This window comes from Sciurus vulgaris, assembly GCF_902686455.1.
Source record: "Sciurus vulgaris genome assembly, chromosome: 8".
NCBI lineage: Eukaryota > Metazoa > Chordata > Mammalia > Rodentia > Sciuridae > Sciurus > Sciurus vulgaris.
This window is the reverse complement of record NC_136468.1, coordinates 135,697,382-135,714,140: the sequence shown is the minus strand read 5'-3', so window position 1 is coordinate 135,714,140 and position 16,759 is coordinate 135,697,382. Positions and strand designations below refer to the sequence as shown.

Genomic DNA, 16,759 nt, shown 5'->3' with positions numbered 1-16,759 from the left:
ACTCCCCCTCCCACACCACCCACACTGCACATTTAAAACTTTGTCCCTCCCCCTGGCTGGGAACCAGTCCCGGGGCACCTGCAGGTGTCCACAGAAGTCCCTCTGCTGTGGAGGGAGAGAGGACACAGTCTTCCTCTGGCTGTATTTAGAGGTGTGGAGACCACCCACCAGGGAACCCCTCGCACGGATGACCTCTTCTGTAACTTGCACAGACCCAGGCAGAGACCCTTCCACCCACGTCCCCCCAACACGGTTGCCAGAGGACAAGAAGATCATGCAGAAGCTGGCCCTCCAAAACAGAAGTCCGTGTCTCACACTTGGGGTCCAGCCACACGGGTCATTTCCTTCTACACACACACACACACACAATTCCACACACAGACACCTTAGAAATGGGACGGTCATCCACTCACTGGGGAACACGGTCTCACACAGAGGCATGCAATTCTACAGAGCAGGGCTTGCAAAAGGAATTAGACACACCCCTCTCCCAAACAGTCTGTGTCTACCTGCCTGTCACACACACACACACACACACACACATGCACACACGCACACATGTGCACACTAAGTAACATCCCATTTGTGAACACAACACTCTGCCGCGTGGTGGGATTATCGACAAAACTCTCATTTAATGGTTATGTTGACCTGAGGAATCTTCAGACAGAAACTTGGGGTCAAAGGTGACCACCAGCAAAGAACTGGCCCAGGTCTTGGACCGAGTCTCCCAGAGAGAGCTGGCCTCCAAGCGGGAGCGAGGCCAGGCCCAGGGCTGCTCGTGAAAGAAGACTAGAAATTAGCCTGGGGGAAGGAACGCCTTACAAAATACATTCAGAGCCCTCCGGTCGAGCCCTGGGGTGGCCCCAATCCTAATGATGAGGGAATTGGAGAAGGAAAACAGGTTCAATTCCTGTGTGGTCTCTTTGCATGGCCAGGGTGGGGGCGGGGGTGGAATGTATTAGTCATATACCTCTTAAAAAAATATATCTCTTTCGCTTGCCTTGCCCAGGGCCACTTTGCTGTTTGGGAAAGAGTACGTACTGCACCCGAAGACTTCAGAGGGAGGCCCAAGGAGGCCGCCCCAGACAGAACAGCAAAGAGGCTTGTGACCTATGGCTTTTGCATCTACATCAGGGAGTGTCCGGTGGACCGGATGGAAAGCCGCGGGATCCGATGTGGGGGAGGGTGGGGATTCTGGATCAGTGCTTTTTAAAATGTGTGATCAGTGACTCAGGTCCTCAGAAATCCTTTGGTTTGGTGTCTCAGCGTCAAGAGAGCAGCGGTGACGTGGAGATGATGAGCCCTTGGTGACCCGGTTCCTTGGAGGGCCCCCAGGGGAAGCGGGTCCTGTTGGGCTGTGGTCAAGGGGAGGCTGATCTCTGGGAAGGCAGGGGTTTCTGTTCCGGGCCTGGTTGCATCTGGCCTGGAGCACCCTGGCTCTCTCACCGGATAGCACAGGACCCCACCGCTAGGGGTCCCAAGGGCAGTGTAAGATCAAGGTTTTAAGACCCCCACCTCGCGTCGCTGGGCTGTGTCTCACGTTGCACCGGCATGAGGGTCTCCTGTCGGGTGAGGAGCCCTGGAAATGGGATCCGGGACCCCAAGTTCACCTCCTAGACACAGCTGCGGGAAGAACAGGTGCGATTCGGCCCTAGCGGGGGAGGGGCGACCGGCTTTTTCTCAATACCGCGTGGCCTGCCTGGGGTGCGCTCACGACGCCAGTGACCCCGCCTGGCGGTGCCCACTCTGCCCTGGGCACCAGGTCTCCTCCTCCTACCCGGACGCCGGGAACCTAAGGCCTCGGAGGCGCAGCCAGCACTTCCTCCCAAACAAGAGGTGACCTGGGCCATGTCAGCGCCAGGGCTTCCCCAAGGGAAGGGAGAGAGGCGGCTGTGGAGGTGCAGCCTGGGATGCGTTCCTAACACCCGCCCCGGGAGCCGTCGCGCCACGGTCTTAAGCAGCTGGCCCTGGGGGGAGGGGACTCTGCTCATCTCCATGACGACAGTGAACCGGGGAGCCTACCGGTGGAACCCGGAGTGGTGGGTGCAGGGACTCTGGTGCCTGTGACCAGAGCTGCCCCCGCCAGGTGGCCCGCATCTCCAAAAGGGAAGGGGCGGCGCGAGGGCGCGGGGCCCTGGACCATGTCTTCCCTCGAGCCTCCTCGGCCATGCAGGAAAGTCGCCGAGGGCAAGCCGCGGCCACGGGCTGTCCCCAAACCAGAGAGGACGGGCGAGCGGGGGCGGCCGGGGCTGTCGGCCCCCCGGCCTGTTGCATCATCTGGGGTAGTAGTCGTCGGGGACGCCGGTGAGGTTGCGCCCCCGCAGCGCCGCGTCCACCGTCTTGATGTAGGCGGAGATGCTGCGCCGCATGTCGGCCGTGTACGGGTCGTACTCCAGCTTGCGCAGCCCCGAGCGCTTGAAGTTGCCGTCCTTCTGGCTCTCCACGCACAGGAGCCGGTCCTCCCGCACCGCCACGCCCAGCAGGCGGACCATGCGGCCCAGCTGCACGAACAGGTCCTGCTTCAGGTCCTCGAAGTGCACCACCAGCACCTTCTTGCCGAACTTGAGCCAGTCCAGCGTGTGGGTGGCCCACCAGGGGGCGTAGTTGCGCACGAACTCCGGCCACTCTGTGGAGAGGAGGAGCCGGTGGTCAGGCAGGGTGCGGGGCGGAGCCGCCCTTGACCGTGCGTGGAGCATCGCCGCAGCCGCCCTCCAGACCTGTCCCCCGCGCCACGGCCTCCGCCTGGCACCGCCTCCTTCGCTCCTTGCTGAGGGTGGTAGCACCCCTCGGTGCCCACCACGTGCCAGGCGCAGCCCTGTGTATGAATCTGTGTAACTACGGCATAGAAAGATACGGGTAATACATGACAGAAATATGCAATCAGGTAAATATAGATCATGCACATTATACTACACATATGAACATAGAAAATACGTAAATTATGTGCAATGCAAATTATACGAGATCAACATATAAATAAAAATTTATGTAATATTGCATGCATATATTATATGTATTGTTACACGCATATATCACATATTAAATATATTACTTATCCCATATATATAACTATAATGCATACATATATAAATATACGTAATAATATGTGATATATGTAATATACAAATATCCATGTATTACATGTAAATAATGTATCTATAATACATAATAAATTACATGGATGTTTTGTCTAGAATTTATATTAACGTGTCGATTATATATTATGGGTATATAGTTATATTTATATTTTAATAGCTATATAAATATAGCTCTCAATTCCACTTAATCCTCACAACCTTATGGGGTAGGGTATCATCATCATCACTTAAGGAGAGGAAACCGAGGCACAGAGAGGTGAAGTGACTTGCTCAAGGTCACACAGCCAATAAGCATCATCTGGATCTGGCCCGACTGATTCCAGGCCCTGATCCTTCCCGCCTGGCATCCTCCCCTGCCTTGGGGCTCTGCAGGGGCTTAATGAATGGTTGTCGAACTAAATTGAAATCCCAAACTGCCAAATTGCAACGTGATAAAGGGCTCCCTTTCCTTTGCAGAAGGGATCAGAGTTTATGGAAGACTCTGGTTCCCTGGTCCCCTCCTGGGGTCCTGTGGCTGCTTGAGAAATATTTATGGTGGTGACGGGTTATTTTTTATTCTTAAAATAAATTATCGACAATGTCTCCGACTAATTGGGCCCGTACTGTTTTAATGGGTGAGACCAGATGCATCTGCGCGATTAAGGAAAATCCAGCCTGCGCGTGGCCTGCTTTACTTTTCCAGAATCTTCCGGCTCCCGAGTCACCCTGCAGCACCCCCGCGGACTCGGGACAGTCGCTCTGTGCCTGCGAGGGGGCCTGGTGAACTTGCAGACCCCCACTCTGACCATCCTGAGTGGAGCCGAGGGGGGGTGACCCGGTGACCCTGGAGAAGAAGGAGGGGTTGGTCTGCATGGTGGCCGGGGTCCCTCAGGTGGCCCAGGCGCCCGGGCCTTGGATGCAGGTGGGACAAAGGGATCCTCCTGTTCCTGCTGATGGCCAACGTCTGTGGGAGACCAGGCTCCTCTGTCCCCGCAGAAGGTCGGAAGTGGACCTTGCCGGAGCCCCTGCAGGGCTATGCTGGGCACTCAGCGCCATGTCACCCCGGCTCTCTAGAAACCTGAAGCGTAGGCATTACTAGCTCTACTTTAGACCCAGGGCAAAGGATGCTCAGAGACATGAAGCCATTTGCCCAAGGTGACAGTAGGTGTCGAAGGCAGGATTCAAACTCACAGCGGCCCCAGACTGCACCTGGCTCTGGCCACCACCACCGACCCTGGAAGAGGGCCTGACCTGACCAGCTGGGGCCCTGGGCAGCTACCTCATAGTCCACCTTCTGTGCCCTTCAGCTTCAGGCTGTCTTAGGACATGGGGTCTATTCACAGGTGACCTTGGAGTTGAGGAAGCCCCTGTCCACCTGACCTTGCTGACGTTATCACACCTCCTCGAGGCTCAGTTTATCCATCTGCCAATCAGCAGTCGGCTTAGACCTACCTCCTACAGATGCTGTGCAGATTGGCAAAGACCCTGCACGACATCTGGGGCTCAGGAGGTGGGCCCCCCAGCATCTCTGGAGACACCCCAAATGCCCCACCATGTTGGTCTGAGCCTCCCTCCAAACGCTCAGCTGAAACCCAAGCTGTTTCTGCCGCAGACATGGCCCCTCTGTCTCCCTGCTGTGGCAAAGCTCCTAAATGACTTCACTGGAAGAAAGAACAAAAATTAAAAACAAAAATCCTCAATTAACTCAGGATTCCCGGTGACGGATGGCTACCTGCACATCTGGTAATAAAGGCTCACTAAGCCACCGGACCCCCCACAACTAGTGCCAGTTTCACCGCCACCGAGGCACCTGCGCGCCTGGCCAGTCTCTGCTCCGTTGTCTTGTCCACGGAAGGAACCAGGCCCTGATGGATGGCTTCCCTCTACTTAGTTCCCCACGGAATCATTAACCACAGTCTCTGTCTCATTAAACAGATCCAGGACAATTCACCTTGTGTAATCATATCACATCGAATTTTACTTTGGACTCACTCCAGGGAGGTTGTAAAATTAACGTGGTGGAACCAAAGGGGCGTGTGGGAGCCTCAACCCAGCTATAATCGGGAGGGGGGCAAGGGTAAGGGGGGATGGGCCTGCACAACAGCTGGGTGGCCTCTGCTCTTGAGGGGCGACCCTCCTGTTGGACACCCAGCGCATCCTCAAGTGGCAATTCTCAAACTTCAACTGCGCTCCAAGCCCCTTGGAAATCCTGTTGAAATGTAGATTCAGTTCCAGGAAGAGGAGGCTGGGCCCTGCCTGAGTCTTGGCTGTAACTTTGATGTCTGTGCGTCTGTGGCCACACTTTGAGTAGGAGGGGTTCCTAAGCCTGAGTTAGGAACTCCTGGAGGGCTGGCCAAGCTGCAGAGGGCCTGGCCCAGTCCCAGAATTTTGGATTCAGTAGGGCTTGGGCCCAGCCTGAGAATTTGCATATCTAACAAGTTCCCTGGCCATGCTGCTGCTGGTGGGGTGGGGGTGGGGGGTCTCAAACTCAAGTGCAGAGGGAGGGCAGAAAAGGCACCTGCCTGGTGGGGCCTGGGAGCTCTGTTCTGTGGGGGAGAGTCTTTGCTTGAAGACCTGGGTCAGGCCTGGGAGGGGAGGTTGGGAGAAGCCCTCTTTCCAGACCGATGTGGGACCCCAGGTTCAAGTGAGACGGGTGTGGCAGACCCCCACCCCCCCCCCCCCCCAGCCTCCTGGTTGGTCCTGTCCTGATTCCTTCCTTAGCAGTGACTTAAGGGTCCCAGCTGTTTTCAAGGTGACTCCTGGGAATTAGGGGCCTGGTCTGAAGCGGAGCTGGTGGGCGTGGCCAGGAGAGGGGTGGTCTGGATGCATCCCTGGGGGGAGTGGTGCCCGGTGGGCAAGGCCTGCACTTGACGTCCCTCAGTCAGTGCCTGGGGCTTTAGCCAGGTGACTTGCCCACCTGGGTGACGGGCAGGGCAGCCTGTCTCCCTTCGCCTGGTTCCTGGAGGGTTTAAACAGATGCTCAGGGCCCATGGGCTTCCCTGCTTGGTCCGCTCCCCTCCCCTTGGAGTGAGAGGCCGGAGCTGCAGGAGGCCCGCCTTCTCGGGCCAGTCCTGCCCCCATGTGTACCAGTGACCTTGGCAGTCTGTAGCTCTCTGGGCCTTGGTTCATCAACAGGGAAACCCAGGGCTCTGGGCCCTGCCTGCCCTTTGGAAGGAACTGAGGGGCTTTGAAACAGACAGTTGACCTCGCTCCACCCTGGTGATGCTCAGGGCTGTGGCTGGGCCCTGAGATTTCCCAGGCTCCTCTGGGGCTTGTGATGTGCAGCCCAGGCTGAGGACCAGGCTGAGGAGGTCTCCCAAGTCTGCTCCAGCTCTAGTGAGCAGGGTCCGTGCCCCTGGGACCTGCTGCTGCCACACGCACCCACGGCCATGTCAGTCACCCTCTGACCAGGCTAGCTTCCAATTGTTCTGCAGTTAAATAATTCAGAGGCCTCTTTGCTCCTGGGAAAAAGTGAGTGCGTGTCACCACGGTCCTGGCTTCCCCCCACTTCCCTGGGAGAGGGACACACCAGCCCCCGAGTGAGCTGGGAACCCAGGGCCACAGCTGGTCAGGCAGGTCCAAGGCTTCTCATGAAGAGACCAACATGGAGCTCCTCTCTGCGGAGGGGCTGGGGCTCTGCGGCCTGGTGGCGTGGACCTTCTGCGTGTCCATGGCTCTGGACCAGGTGGCTCACGGCCACCAGGAGCTCATTGACAGGTGCCCTGATCAAGCCGTTACAAATGGAAAATATCACACATAAACACCTTTAGTCCCCTGACCCACCAAACCAGCTCAGATCACGCTCCTCGGGCAGGCCCAACCATCTGACGCGAAGCCTAGGCAGAACGCAGTGTGGACTCACGGGGGCGCGCTGAACGCCAGAATGGTTGCCTGGTGATGCTCTGGGACCACCGTAAGTCACACCTGCGTTAGGCTGAACCGTCGTGAACCGAGAGCCATCTGCATCCATGATCACAGTGCGGGGCCCCTAAGGGGCTGAGCTGGGGAGCAAGAGCCCTCGGGTTTAGATCCAGCTTGGCCACTGCGTGGAAAAGCTCATTTTCCTGCCTCACGTTGACTGAGCTATCGCTGGTGTGCAAAACCTCGCATGTGATTTAATATCTGCAATCTGGCAAGTTGGGGTTTGTGTATACAGTGGTGCTACTCTCACTACGATGCAGGTCACGAACATTTCTCCTACCTCCTCTGTGTCTCCGTGCGTCTTTGTGTGTGTGTGTGTGTGTGCTAAGCACATTCCACCTGCCATGTGCCCTCTGACAAAACTTAAGGACTGAACACCTTCTCGTTGGTTAGAGGCACCTGTTGCCCAGAAGCTCTCGGGAACCTAATCGCCGGGCATGACGGTGACTTTGAACTCCCTGAACGGCGACTCCCTGTTCCCTCTCCTCCTGGGAAAGCTCCTTGACTTCTCTGAACTTGGGTTACTCAGCTATAAAATGGGGAGAATTACGGTCGGAGTTTAGGAAGTTAACCCTTATCAATAAGGCTCAGTAGTGGTGACCATGGTGACAGAGGCCATCAGGTCAGCACTATGGGACTTAAAGACCCCGAGGTGTTAGAGACACACAAGATGGCAGAAGGTGGTTCTGACTTCCAAGCTCCGGCCACCGGCCTGGGCTGCTCTCTGTGCCAAGATGCTTATCCACACACAGACCTCGGGTAGATCATCTTGGGGGTCAACCCTGTTGCTTCTCAGCTGTGTGACCTGAGGACAGTCACTTAACCTCTCTGAGCCTCCCAACCCAGGATGGTTGGAAGGATTCATGAAATGATGCTCTGAACCTGGGCTCCTAAGAGCTCCTGGCCTGGGCGGGATTCCTCTCGGATTCCCAGGATAGGGCTCTTCCACCTGCCTGGATGTCACATGACTTCCAGAGGCTGTCCCGCCTGCCCGCGATCTTCTCACCCCTTCTGCAGAGGCGCAGCCTAAATTCAGGTGGCTCAGGAGACTTCTAAGAGTCAGTGCTGGGACTTGAGTCCCTGGGGTCTTGTGGCCAGGTGACAGCCGGGTCCGGCGGCTGATGCTTGTGGGTGTGGTGGTCGGTGGGCCCCGGAGCAGCTCCGCCCTGTGCAGGGGCCTCAATGTGAGCCGCGAACTCTCAAGAGCGACCTCCTGGACGCCGTGCACGGGAGACCCCGCCAGGCCCTGGCCCCTCGCCCCGACCCCTGCGCCCGGACCCTCCGCTGCGCTCCGCTCCTAGGCCGTACCTTTGCCTTTCCAGTGCGCGTGGGCCGCAAAGCCGATGTGACCTCCGTACTTGCGGTTGAACTCGGCCATCAGGGCCTTGTAGGGGTTGCGGATGAGCAGGATGGCCGCGTCGAAGGCCTCGATCTCCTTGCGGCCGCTCTCGTGCGTCTTGATGCAGATGGTCCTTCCGCTGCGCCAGTGGTCCCGCTCGCCCTTGAAGCCTTGGGGCAGCCCGAGATTGGGGGACAGGGAGGTGAGCCGGGGCCACCAGCCCACGGCCCGCAGCCCACGGCCCGCTTCCGGAACCCACCCCGTCTGCCCATTCCCTTGCTCCGTCATCCCCGCCTGTAATTGTTGAGCATCTACTATGTGCCAGGCTCTGCGCGCACAGCTGCGGATAAAACAATCATTTGCAAAAATACCTTGGAGCTTAGTTTTTGAGGATCACATTATTCAGGCAGTGAGTGTAAAGTCAAAGCCACAGTTAGCTCCACAAAGGAGGAGCATTAACACCTGGATGCTAGGAGAGGGGCCAGGGAGGGCACTGACCAGCAGGGCCTGCTCAACCCCTGCCCTGAAGTTGGATGTGGCCCTGTGACTCTTTGGCCAGTGGAAGCAGGACAGAAATGGATCTCCACCCAAGTCTCAAGACGCACCACACACTCCGGGTCAGACTCCTGTGCTCCTCTGTTCTGTGCATGAGGGTAGAGGAGGGCGTTGCTCATAGATGGCGGGGCACACATGGGAGACATGGCCTCAACCTGTGGCCTGGACTTGTCCGTCCAGACAAAATCAGACTTAGTCAAGTGGCATCTGGAAAGACCTCCTGGGGAAGCAGTGCTTAAGCTGATAATTGAAGGAGGAAGAGGAATTTACTAGTTCAACAGAGGAGGATCAGAGGGGGCAATGGCAGGTGCAAAGGTCCTGTGGTGGGTGGGAAGAAACATGGGTCACGGCAGAGATTGCCAGGGAATAGAGAGGGCCAAAGGGAAGCTGGAGAGGGTGTAGGAACAGCAACGAAGAGACCAGTACTAGACCATCCCTTAAAAGGATTTAAGCAGAAGGAAGGAGGGACAGAACAAGACCCAGGGGGAACTCATGGGCTGAGGAGTCCCCCTGCCTCACCAGGCCGTGGGGTGTATGTTCTTCCTCCTCTGTTTGTTCACAAACGTTCTCAATGATTTGTGCTGTGGCTTTTAATGTGGATAAAGGTGAAGGTGGTCATGGACCAGGTTCTGCTTTTGGAGACAGAGCAGTGTGGCCCCTGTCCCAGGGCCACGGGGCAAAAGAGCCAGGAATGGAACGTGCTTTCTCGAACGAGGTTCTGTCCTGGGACTCGCCCGCCACACTGCAGGGAGCAAACCAGCCTTGCTGATTAGCGCTGGCCCGTCCCATGATGACCTATGACCCCCAGCTCCAGCCTCTGGGGCTGATGGGAAGCAGTGTCACTGGCGGAGTCACCTCCTGGGTGCCAAGAGGGACAGGTATGGGGACATGCGAGGGGGTTGGGGATGCAGACCTTTCCCCACAGGCAGTTCCACGTCATGCACTGCGTTGGTGGGACTCTGCCTGACAGGGACCCTGGATCCTTCGCAATTTCCTTTCCACAGAGCTCCATTTCGTGATGAGCTCAGAGAGGAAAGGCAGCCAGGTGCGGGGGACACAGGAGCCCGCGTGGACTCTGAGGGGAAAAATAGATCGTCCCATGCACCTGGGACCTGAGGCCTGTTTCTTTGTGCACGACAGGGTCAACCTCGGGCAGTATTTATGGAGATTAAAAAGCGAACATAAATGAGAAAAACGGCCCGCTGGGAGGGAGCTCCAGATTCCAGACTCTGGTGGCCTTAGAAGTGATTCTGGAGGAAGCCCCAGAAATGTCGTGGGGTGGGGGGATTCCACCACGCAGAACGTCTGCCAGACAGAGAAGCGTCTAGAAAGGAGGTGCTGAGAAGCCAGGCATGTGCTTTCCGGAGCGCAGCAGGCGGTGGGTGGCCCGGCGGTCCTCTAAGGTGACTGGCGGGCATGGAGGGGAATCAGATGCAAGGCCCGCCCCCACCACCAGGGGGCGCCCTTCCCCACCAGCCCAACCTTCATCCACGTGGCGGATTTAAATCCACGACTTTTTAAGAGTCACCGGGATATTGGCTTCTTTGGGAGCCTCCACGTGACTCGCGAGTCCTGACAGGGCTTCCCAGGCAGCTGCCTCAGGATGCCGTGCAGAAAGCTCCTGTGGCCGGAGTCACAGTCACACAGAGCAAGGCAGGGCGGACCCTCCAGAGACCCGAAGAGAGAGGAGGCTCCAGAGAGACGGAGAGACTGCGAGGCACAGAGCGCCGAGCTTTGCAAATGGCCAGCCTCCCGCGGAAGGGAAGCGGGAGGAGGCGATGGGAAGGGACAGAGGTTCCTTCACTCCTTGGCTCTATTGCCCCCCCCCCCCCCCCCCCCCCCCCGCCAAACTCGTATTTTTATTTTTTTTTAATTTTAATTTTTTGGTACCAGGTGTCGAACCCAGAGTGCTTACCCACTGAGCCACCTCCCCAGCCCTGTTTTGTATTCTATTTAGAAACAGGGCCTTGCCAAGTTGCTTAGGGCCTCCCTTTTGCTGAGGCTCGAGATCCTTCTGCCTCAGCCTCCCGAGCCGCTGGGATGACCAGTGTGCGCCACTCACCAGGCTCCTGGTGGAGTGAATTCTCGGCCAGGGCGAGAGGAGAGAAGATCACAGAAAACGCAGGGGAGGGCAGAAGATGCCAGGCGGCCGGTCAGACCCGGGAGGGCCACAGGGATCCCGACACTGGCTTCTCAGAGAGGAGGAAAGGGGAGGCCCAAGAGACGGGGGTGCACCCAGGCATCCAGCAAGTGAGAACCCGAAGGATTTAATCTCTCATTAGGAGCTGCTGGGGGTCAGGACGGCACAGAACCGCCCCCAGGTCCACCCACCCAGGCCCCAAGTGGGACACCGGGGCCTCGGCCCCTCACTTCTGCTCAGTGACCGCCCCCCGCACCTCACTATCCCCCTTCAGCATGACCCACGCCTGCATGGCCGGCAGCCTCCCAGACGCCGGGAAGGGCATCTCAGATGTGCCGCCTGTGAGCATGTCCCATCTGCCCCTCTGGGCTCCAGAGAACATTCCAGGTGCAGAGCTGGATGCAGTCCTGGCTTCCCTTCCCGCCACCCGCAGCCTCCCCCCTCCGCTGCAGGACACCAGCACACTGTGTTTGTCAGCCAGTCCTGCCGCCTGTGGCGGCATCTCTGCCTGGGACTCTCTCTCCTTTGGAGAAAGTCCAGTCTGTCCCCTGTGCCCACACCCAAGAGTGAGTTAGCCCAATAGCACCCCGGATGGGGCTGGGACCCTGGTATGCGTCTGATGCCTGGTCACGCTGCCTGGTATGAGGAGTAGTGGACGTGGATATGTTAGTTATAAGAGCTACAGAGAAAGAGACTGGGGTCAAGGAGGACCTCAGCCCTCTGGACTTTGCAAAGGTGGCTTTTACCCGTGGCTTGAGAGCAGGCGGATGAGCCAAAGGGTGAGTTGGTGGGGGACCCCTGTCCCAGGACGGCACAGGCAAGACTGGTGCATTTCAAACTGCAAAGAGCTCCTTCTACCTGGAGTCTCATGTCCCAGAGGGGCTGCCCTGGGGATGGGAGGCTGGGGTTGCCTCCCCGGGCTCCTTCCTGCCTCGGGGGTTATGAGGACTCTGTTCACTACAGCATCTTTCAAAGGTGACGGTGGGGACTCAGTGGTGTCCACATGAACTGATGCTGCTGGGGCCAGGGGGTCTTTTCTGCCTGCACCCAACTGCGGGCCAGGAGTACCGGGAAGCACCCCCGTGAACGGGCAGCTCGTTCAACGCCTCAGCTGCCGGTGACCAGCCACCCTGCCTTTCTCAGCCGGACCGAGACATCGGGTGGACAGACCCAGCTTGAGGCACAGGTATTGACAGGGGGTTTATATCTTCTTTTCTTTCTCCTTTTTGGGAAACCTGAGTCCAGTACCGACCACATAGTACAGATGAGGAAGTTAAGACCAAAGAGGGTCCCACCAAGGAGAAGCCTCGGGGCGAAGCTTCAGGCTGAAAGTTCCATGCGCTGACTGTCAAAATGATGACTGAAGCCCTTGTACATAATAGGTGCTCAGTAAAATGATAGCTGCAGCCCTTGTACATAACAGGTGCTCAGTAAAATGATAGCTGCAGCCCTTGTACATAATAGGTGCTCAGTAAAATGAATACAGACTGAGATGAGATTCCAGGGCAGGGCCCCTGCCCTCCTGCTCTGGGACTCCAACCTTTGACCTGCCCTTCTTCACCCTTCTGGCCTCTTGTCTCCCATTCTTAGCCTCCCCCTGCTTCTCTCCCTGGGAAAGACATGCACCCTGAGGTCTCCCCAAGCTAGGGTTCAGGCATGGCTCTCTATCAGCCCCAGGCTGTGCTTGGCACCCAGACCATAATACTCAGCCTATTTTTATGTGCTGAGCACGTTGTATGTATCCACTCATGGCCTTTTACAATCTCTTATTTGTGCATGGTCACACAGGATCAGAGAGGTTGTTGCTTGCCCGAGGTCACACAGCCAAGAAACTTACTTCCTCAGTAAGAAACTTTGGGATTTCTTGCCTGCGTGATAGAGTGACAAGGACGTGGGCTTTTGATTGTGTGGCTTTGGACATATTATTTCCCCTCTCCCAACCCAGGCTCCCTGTGCAGGGCTAGACAAGACCACACACCAGGCATAGCCAGGAGCCAGGACAGCATCTGTAGTGATCTGAACCTCCACGGAGTGCCTGGCACATAGTTGGCACTCAAAAAGGGGCATTCCTGTGCCTTGTGGGTGGGGACCCTCCCCAGCCCAGGAGGCCTCCTGCCGCCCTCTCGTCTCCTCACCTTTATTGTACAGGGACCCGTCGAAGTAGTAGCTGCCAGTGTAGAAGCCGGTGGCCAGCTCGATGAGGTGGCGGGCCCACGTGTTGCCTGCGCCTGGGAAGCTGGCCAGAGCGATCAGCTGCTTGGACTTGGCTGGGAGAAACCTTCTGTCCATGCAGCGGTTGTCTGTAAAGGGTTGGGCACAGAGAAGGGTCAGCTGGATGGCAGGAGGGTGCGAGTCTCACCCCTGGCCACTTCTGAGCTGTGACCCAGCACAGCATAGTGATGCCTTGGTTTCTCCATCTGTAAAATGGGGCATGGGTCTTCCCTCAGGATTGAGGTGAGGGTTAAATGAGATAATGCAAGAACAGGGATACCCAGGGTGCTCAGCACATAGTAGGGATTTAAGGACAGCCAGCTAGGTGAGCGACGAGTCTGCAGCCTTGGCCTTTTGCTTTCTTCTCCAGAGAGACCCCTCCATGGCGCTGGCCCCCCAGGATGGGATCCAGCCCAAAGTTCTCCCCTTCACCTCCGAACCCTGCGTGGCTGGGCGCGCCCCACCCGGGCTCGCCTCCCACGCGCCAGGGCCGCTCTGCTGGGTCCCCCTCCATCTTTCCTCCCTGACCCCAGGAGCTGGCGCGACCGCACTTCCAGCCTGTCTCCTGCACGTCGCGGTTGGCAGTAGTGGCTCAGATGATCCCAGGCATAACTGCTTAACAAAAGGGACGCATCGGGGAAACGCACCGCCAGGGGACTTTACCCGGGTGCCAACCCAGCGCCTACTTGGGCACCCGGGCCGGCAGAGCCCGCCTCGCGCCTGCGCTCGAGGGCTCAGCCTGGTGCTCCCGGGCGCACGGCCCGCAGCAGCGACCGTTCTGAACACAGCAGGCAACTAACGCAGTGACCAGCATTCCCGTTCGCGCCTCTCCGCCTGTCTGTCTCAGCGCGGAAAAGGGCGAGGACGAAACTACCGGGCAACAGGAACTTGTCAGCTCCGTCCCAATCGGAGAGGACCACGGTTTTACACGGGGACTGTCAGGAATCCTCCCTGGAGATTATTTCTGGCTCCCCCACAACCTTGGCAAGTGCTTCTGGGGGTGGATGAGTGGGGATGCGGATGGGTGGGGGGTGGGAGGCGGGATGCGAGGGGATCAGAGGGCAGAGTGGCTGCACCCGGGTGAGGACAAGATCTACTTGGTGGGGCTTTCGTGGGGATTAAGTGAGATCATGCATAGATCTTGTTAATACTCTAAAGTGCTCCACCGGGGCAGCCATGCCTTTTCTGCAGGCCTCGGTTCTCTCATCTGTAGAATGGGCTGGGAGAACACCCTTCTGATATTCCCCGGCCTCTGACTTTCCCAAGCCCCCCGGAGGCCACTACCTACCCGCAGAGTCCATGGAAATAGAGCCCCGGCACCTCCCACCGCAACCCTGCCGGAGCCTCTGTGGCCGGAAGGGAAGCCAGCCTGGCACCCAGGACCACTTCTCCATCTCCCCAGCCGCTCACAGCCACACGTCCCACAGTGGCCGCCCCCTCCGTCAGCCCCCGCCCCTGCCTCCTCCGCGGCCCTGAGGTCCCCAGAGGTCGCGCACTGCTACATTCAGCCCAAGCGCCGGTCGTGGCCACCCGGCAGCCGCGGATCCCTCCGCCCTCTGGTGTCCTCCCCAGGGTGACACCTGGGTCCCTTCCTGCTCTGCGTTAGCTCGGCTCGTTGAGGTTGCACCGTGAGCCTCGCCGATTACACACACGCCTCTGAGAGGGCAGACAGGTCTGAAGTCCTGTTTAAACACCAGTTCTGTCCCTCATTTCCTGGGCGATCTTGAGGAAATGGCTCCTCAGTTTCCCCAGCTGTAAAATGGACCCACTAATGGCCTGCAGGTGTCGGGAGGGTTCAGCTGGAGAGGAAGGTGGGGCACTGGCCTGGGACTCATGCCCAGTGAAGGGCCAGGGTGGTGGCTCTGGCTGTTGCTGCAGGCTAGGGGCCAGCTCTCCAGAACACCTCGGTGTGGTCATCCACCAGTGGCTCTCTGGGAACTTCAAAGAGGAGCCGGCGATGGAGCTCCGGACAGAACCACCATGCTCTGCGTTTGGCTAGCAGTTGGGCTCCCAGGAGGTCATTGGTGGGTGCACTTAAAAGTTTGTGCGATTCACTCTGTGGGAATGTGACTTCAAAAATGCCCCAGGAGGCTGCAAATTAGTGCAGCGGCTCTGGAAAGCAGTGTGGAGATTCCTTAGAAAACTTGGAATGGACCCACCATTTGACCCAGCTATCCCACTCCTTAGCCTATACCCAAAGGACTTAAAATCAGCACACTACAGAGATACAGCCACATCAATGTTCATAGCTGCTCAATTCACAATAGCCAGACTGTGGAACCAACCTAGATGTCCTTCAATTGATGAATGGATAAAGAAACTGTGGTATATATACACAATGGAATATTACTCCGCCATAAAGAATGATAAAATTATGGCATTTGCAGGCAAATGGATGAAATTGGAGAATATCATGCTAAGTGAGATAAGCCAATCTCAAAAATCCAAAGGAGAAATGATCTCACTGATAAGCAGATGATGACACATAATGGGGGGTGGGAGGGGGGCAAGAATGGAGGAATGAGGGACTGTACAGAGGGAAAAGAGGGGTGGGGGGAAGGAAAAAATAACAGAATGAATCAAACATCATTACCCTATGTAAACGTACGATTACGCAAATGGTATACTGTTAATCCATGTACAAACAGAAACAACATATATCCCATTTGTTTACAATAAAAATAAATTTTAAAAAATGCCCCAGGAAACAGGGAATTACTATTCATGAGAAGCCTAGTGCCCCAGTGCCGTACAACGTTTGAAACTTACTCCAAAACGCATCAGAAATGAGAAGCACCCGGGAAAGGGCAGGGGAGAGCATTCTGGTCAAGTCAATGTGGCAAAAAGTGAACGCACATAACTCTGGATTGAGCACAGGGCTGTACCTTCTGGAACTCTTTCTTTTTCTCGGGGTTTGATTTATTTTATAATAAAGGGTTGGGTGTCGGGGGCAGGGAGCTGGCCCCTTCATTTCTTCTGCAAACAGAATTCTTTGAAGAGCTGTGGTCTACCAATGCAGTCTTGGGACCTGGAGCACCGGGGTTTGAGTGTCCTGTCTTAGCTGTGTGACTCTGGCCAAGCTGCTCAACCTCTCTGTGTTGTTATCTCATTTGTAAAACGGTCATCACAGCATTTAGCTCATGAGACCGTTGGGAAGTTTGGGTCAGAGAAGCCAGGTAAAGGGCTCCCAGATGCTTGCCACGTGATAAATGTTCGATGATGACTTAGATCCCCTTCGGGATCGAGCGTAGGCACCCCTATACGCGGCAGCCGCGGTGGGCCGGGCTCCTGGCAGCGGATGAACCTTCCCTGTGTGAGGAAGCGGCCAGGCTGACATGGAAAAATTGAGAAGCAGTGAGAGCCTGCGGGTAGGGCACTGGGAATGAGCGAGCTCATCAATTAGAGGCTCTTTATCTGCTGTTGAAAGGACTCCAGCATCTATTTGGGCCACATCAAAGCCGTTCGTGGTCACAGCATAATTAATCTGTGTAGGGCTCTCCCCGACTAACCAAC

General features: G+C 56.8%; 1 protein-coding gene across 1 annotated transcript in view; it reads right to left on the bottom strand.

Annotated features, from left to right (window-relative positions):
• Nucleotides 1–610: 610 nt before the first annotated feature.
• WSCD2 (WSC domain containing 2) overlaps nt 611–16,759 on the bottom strand; it is a 50,084-nt gene continuing 33,935 nt past the window's right edge. The window contains exons 6-8 of the mRNA XM_079151354.1: nt 13,171–13,335; nt 8,310–8,510; nt 611–2,629 (exon numbers count right to left, since the gene is read on the bottom strand). Coding sequence (XP_079007480.1) covers nt 2,277–2,629; nt 8,310–8,510; nt 13,171–13,335 — 719 coding nt within the window. The 3' untranslated portion in view covers nt 611–2,276. The remainder of the gene's footprint in view (nt 2,630–8,309; nt 8,511–13,170; nt 13,336–16,759) is intronic.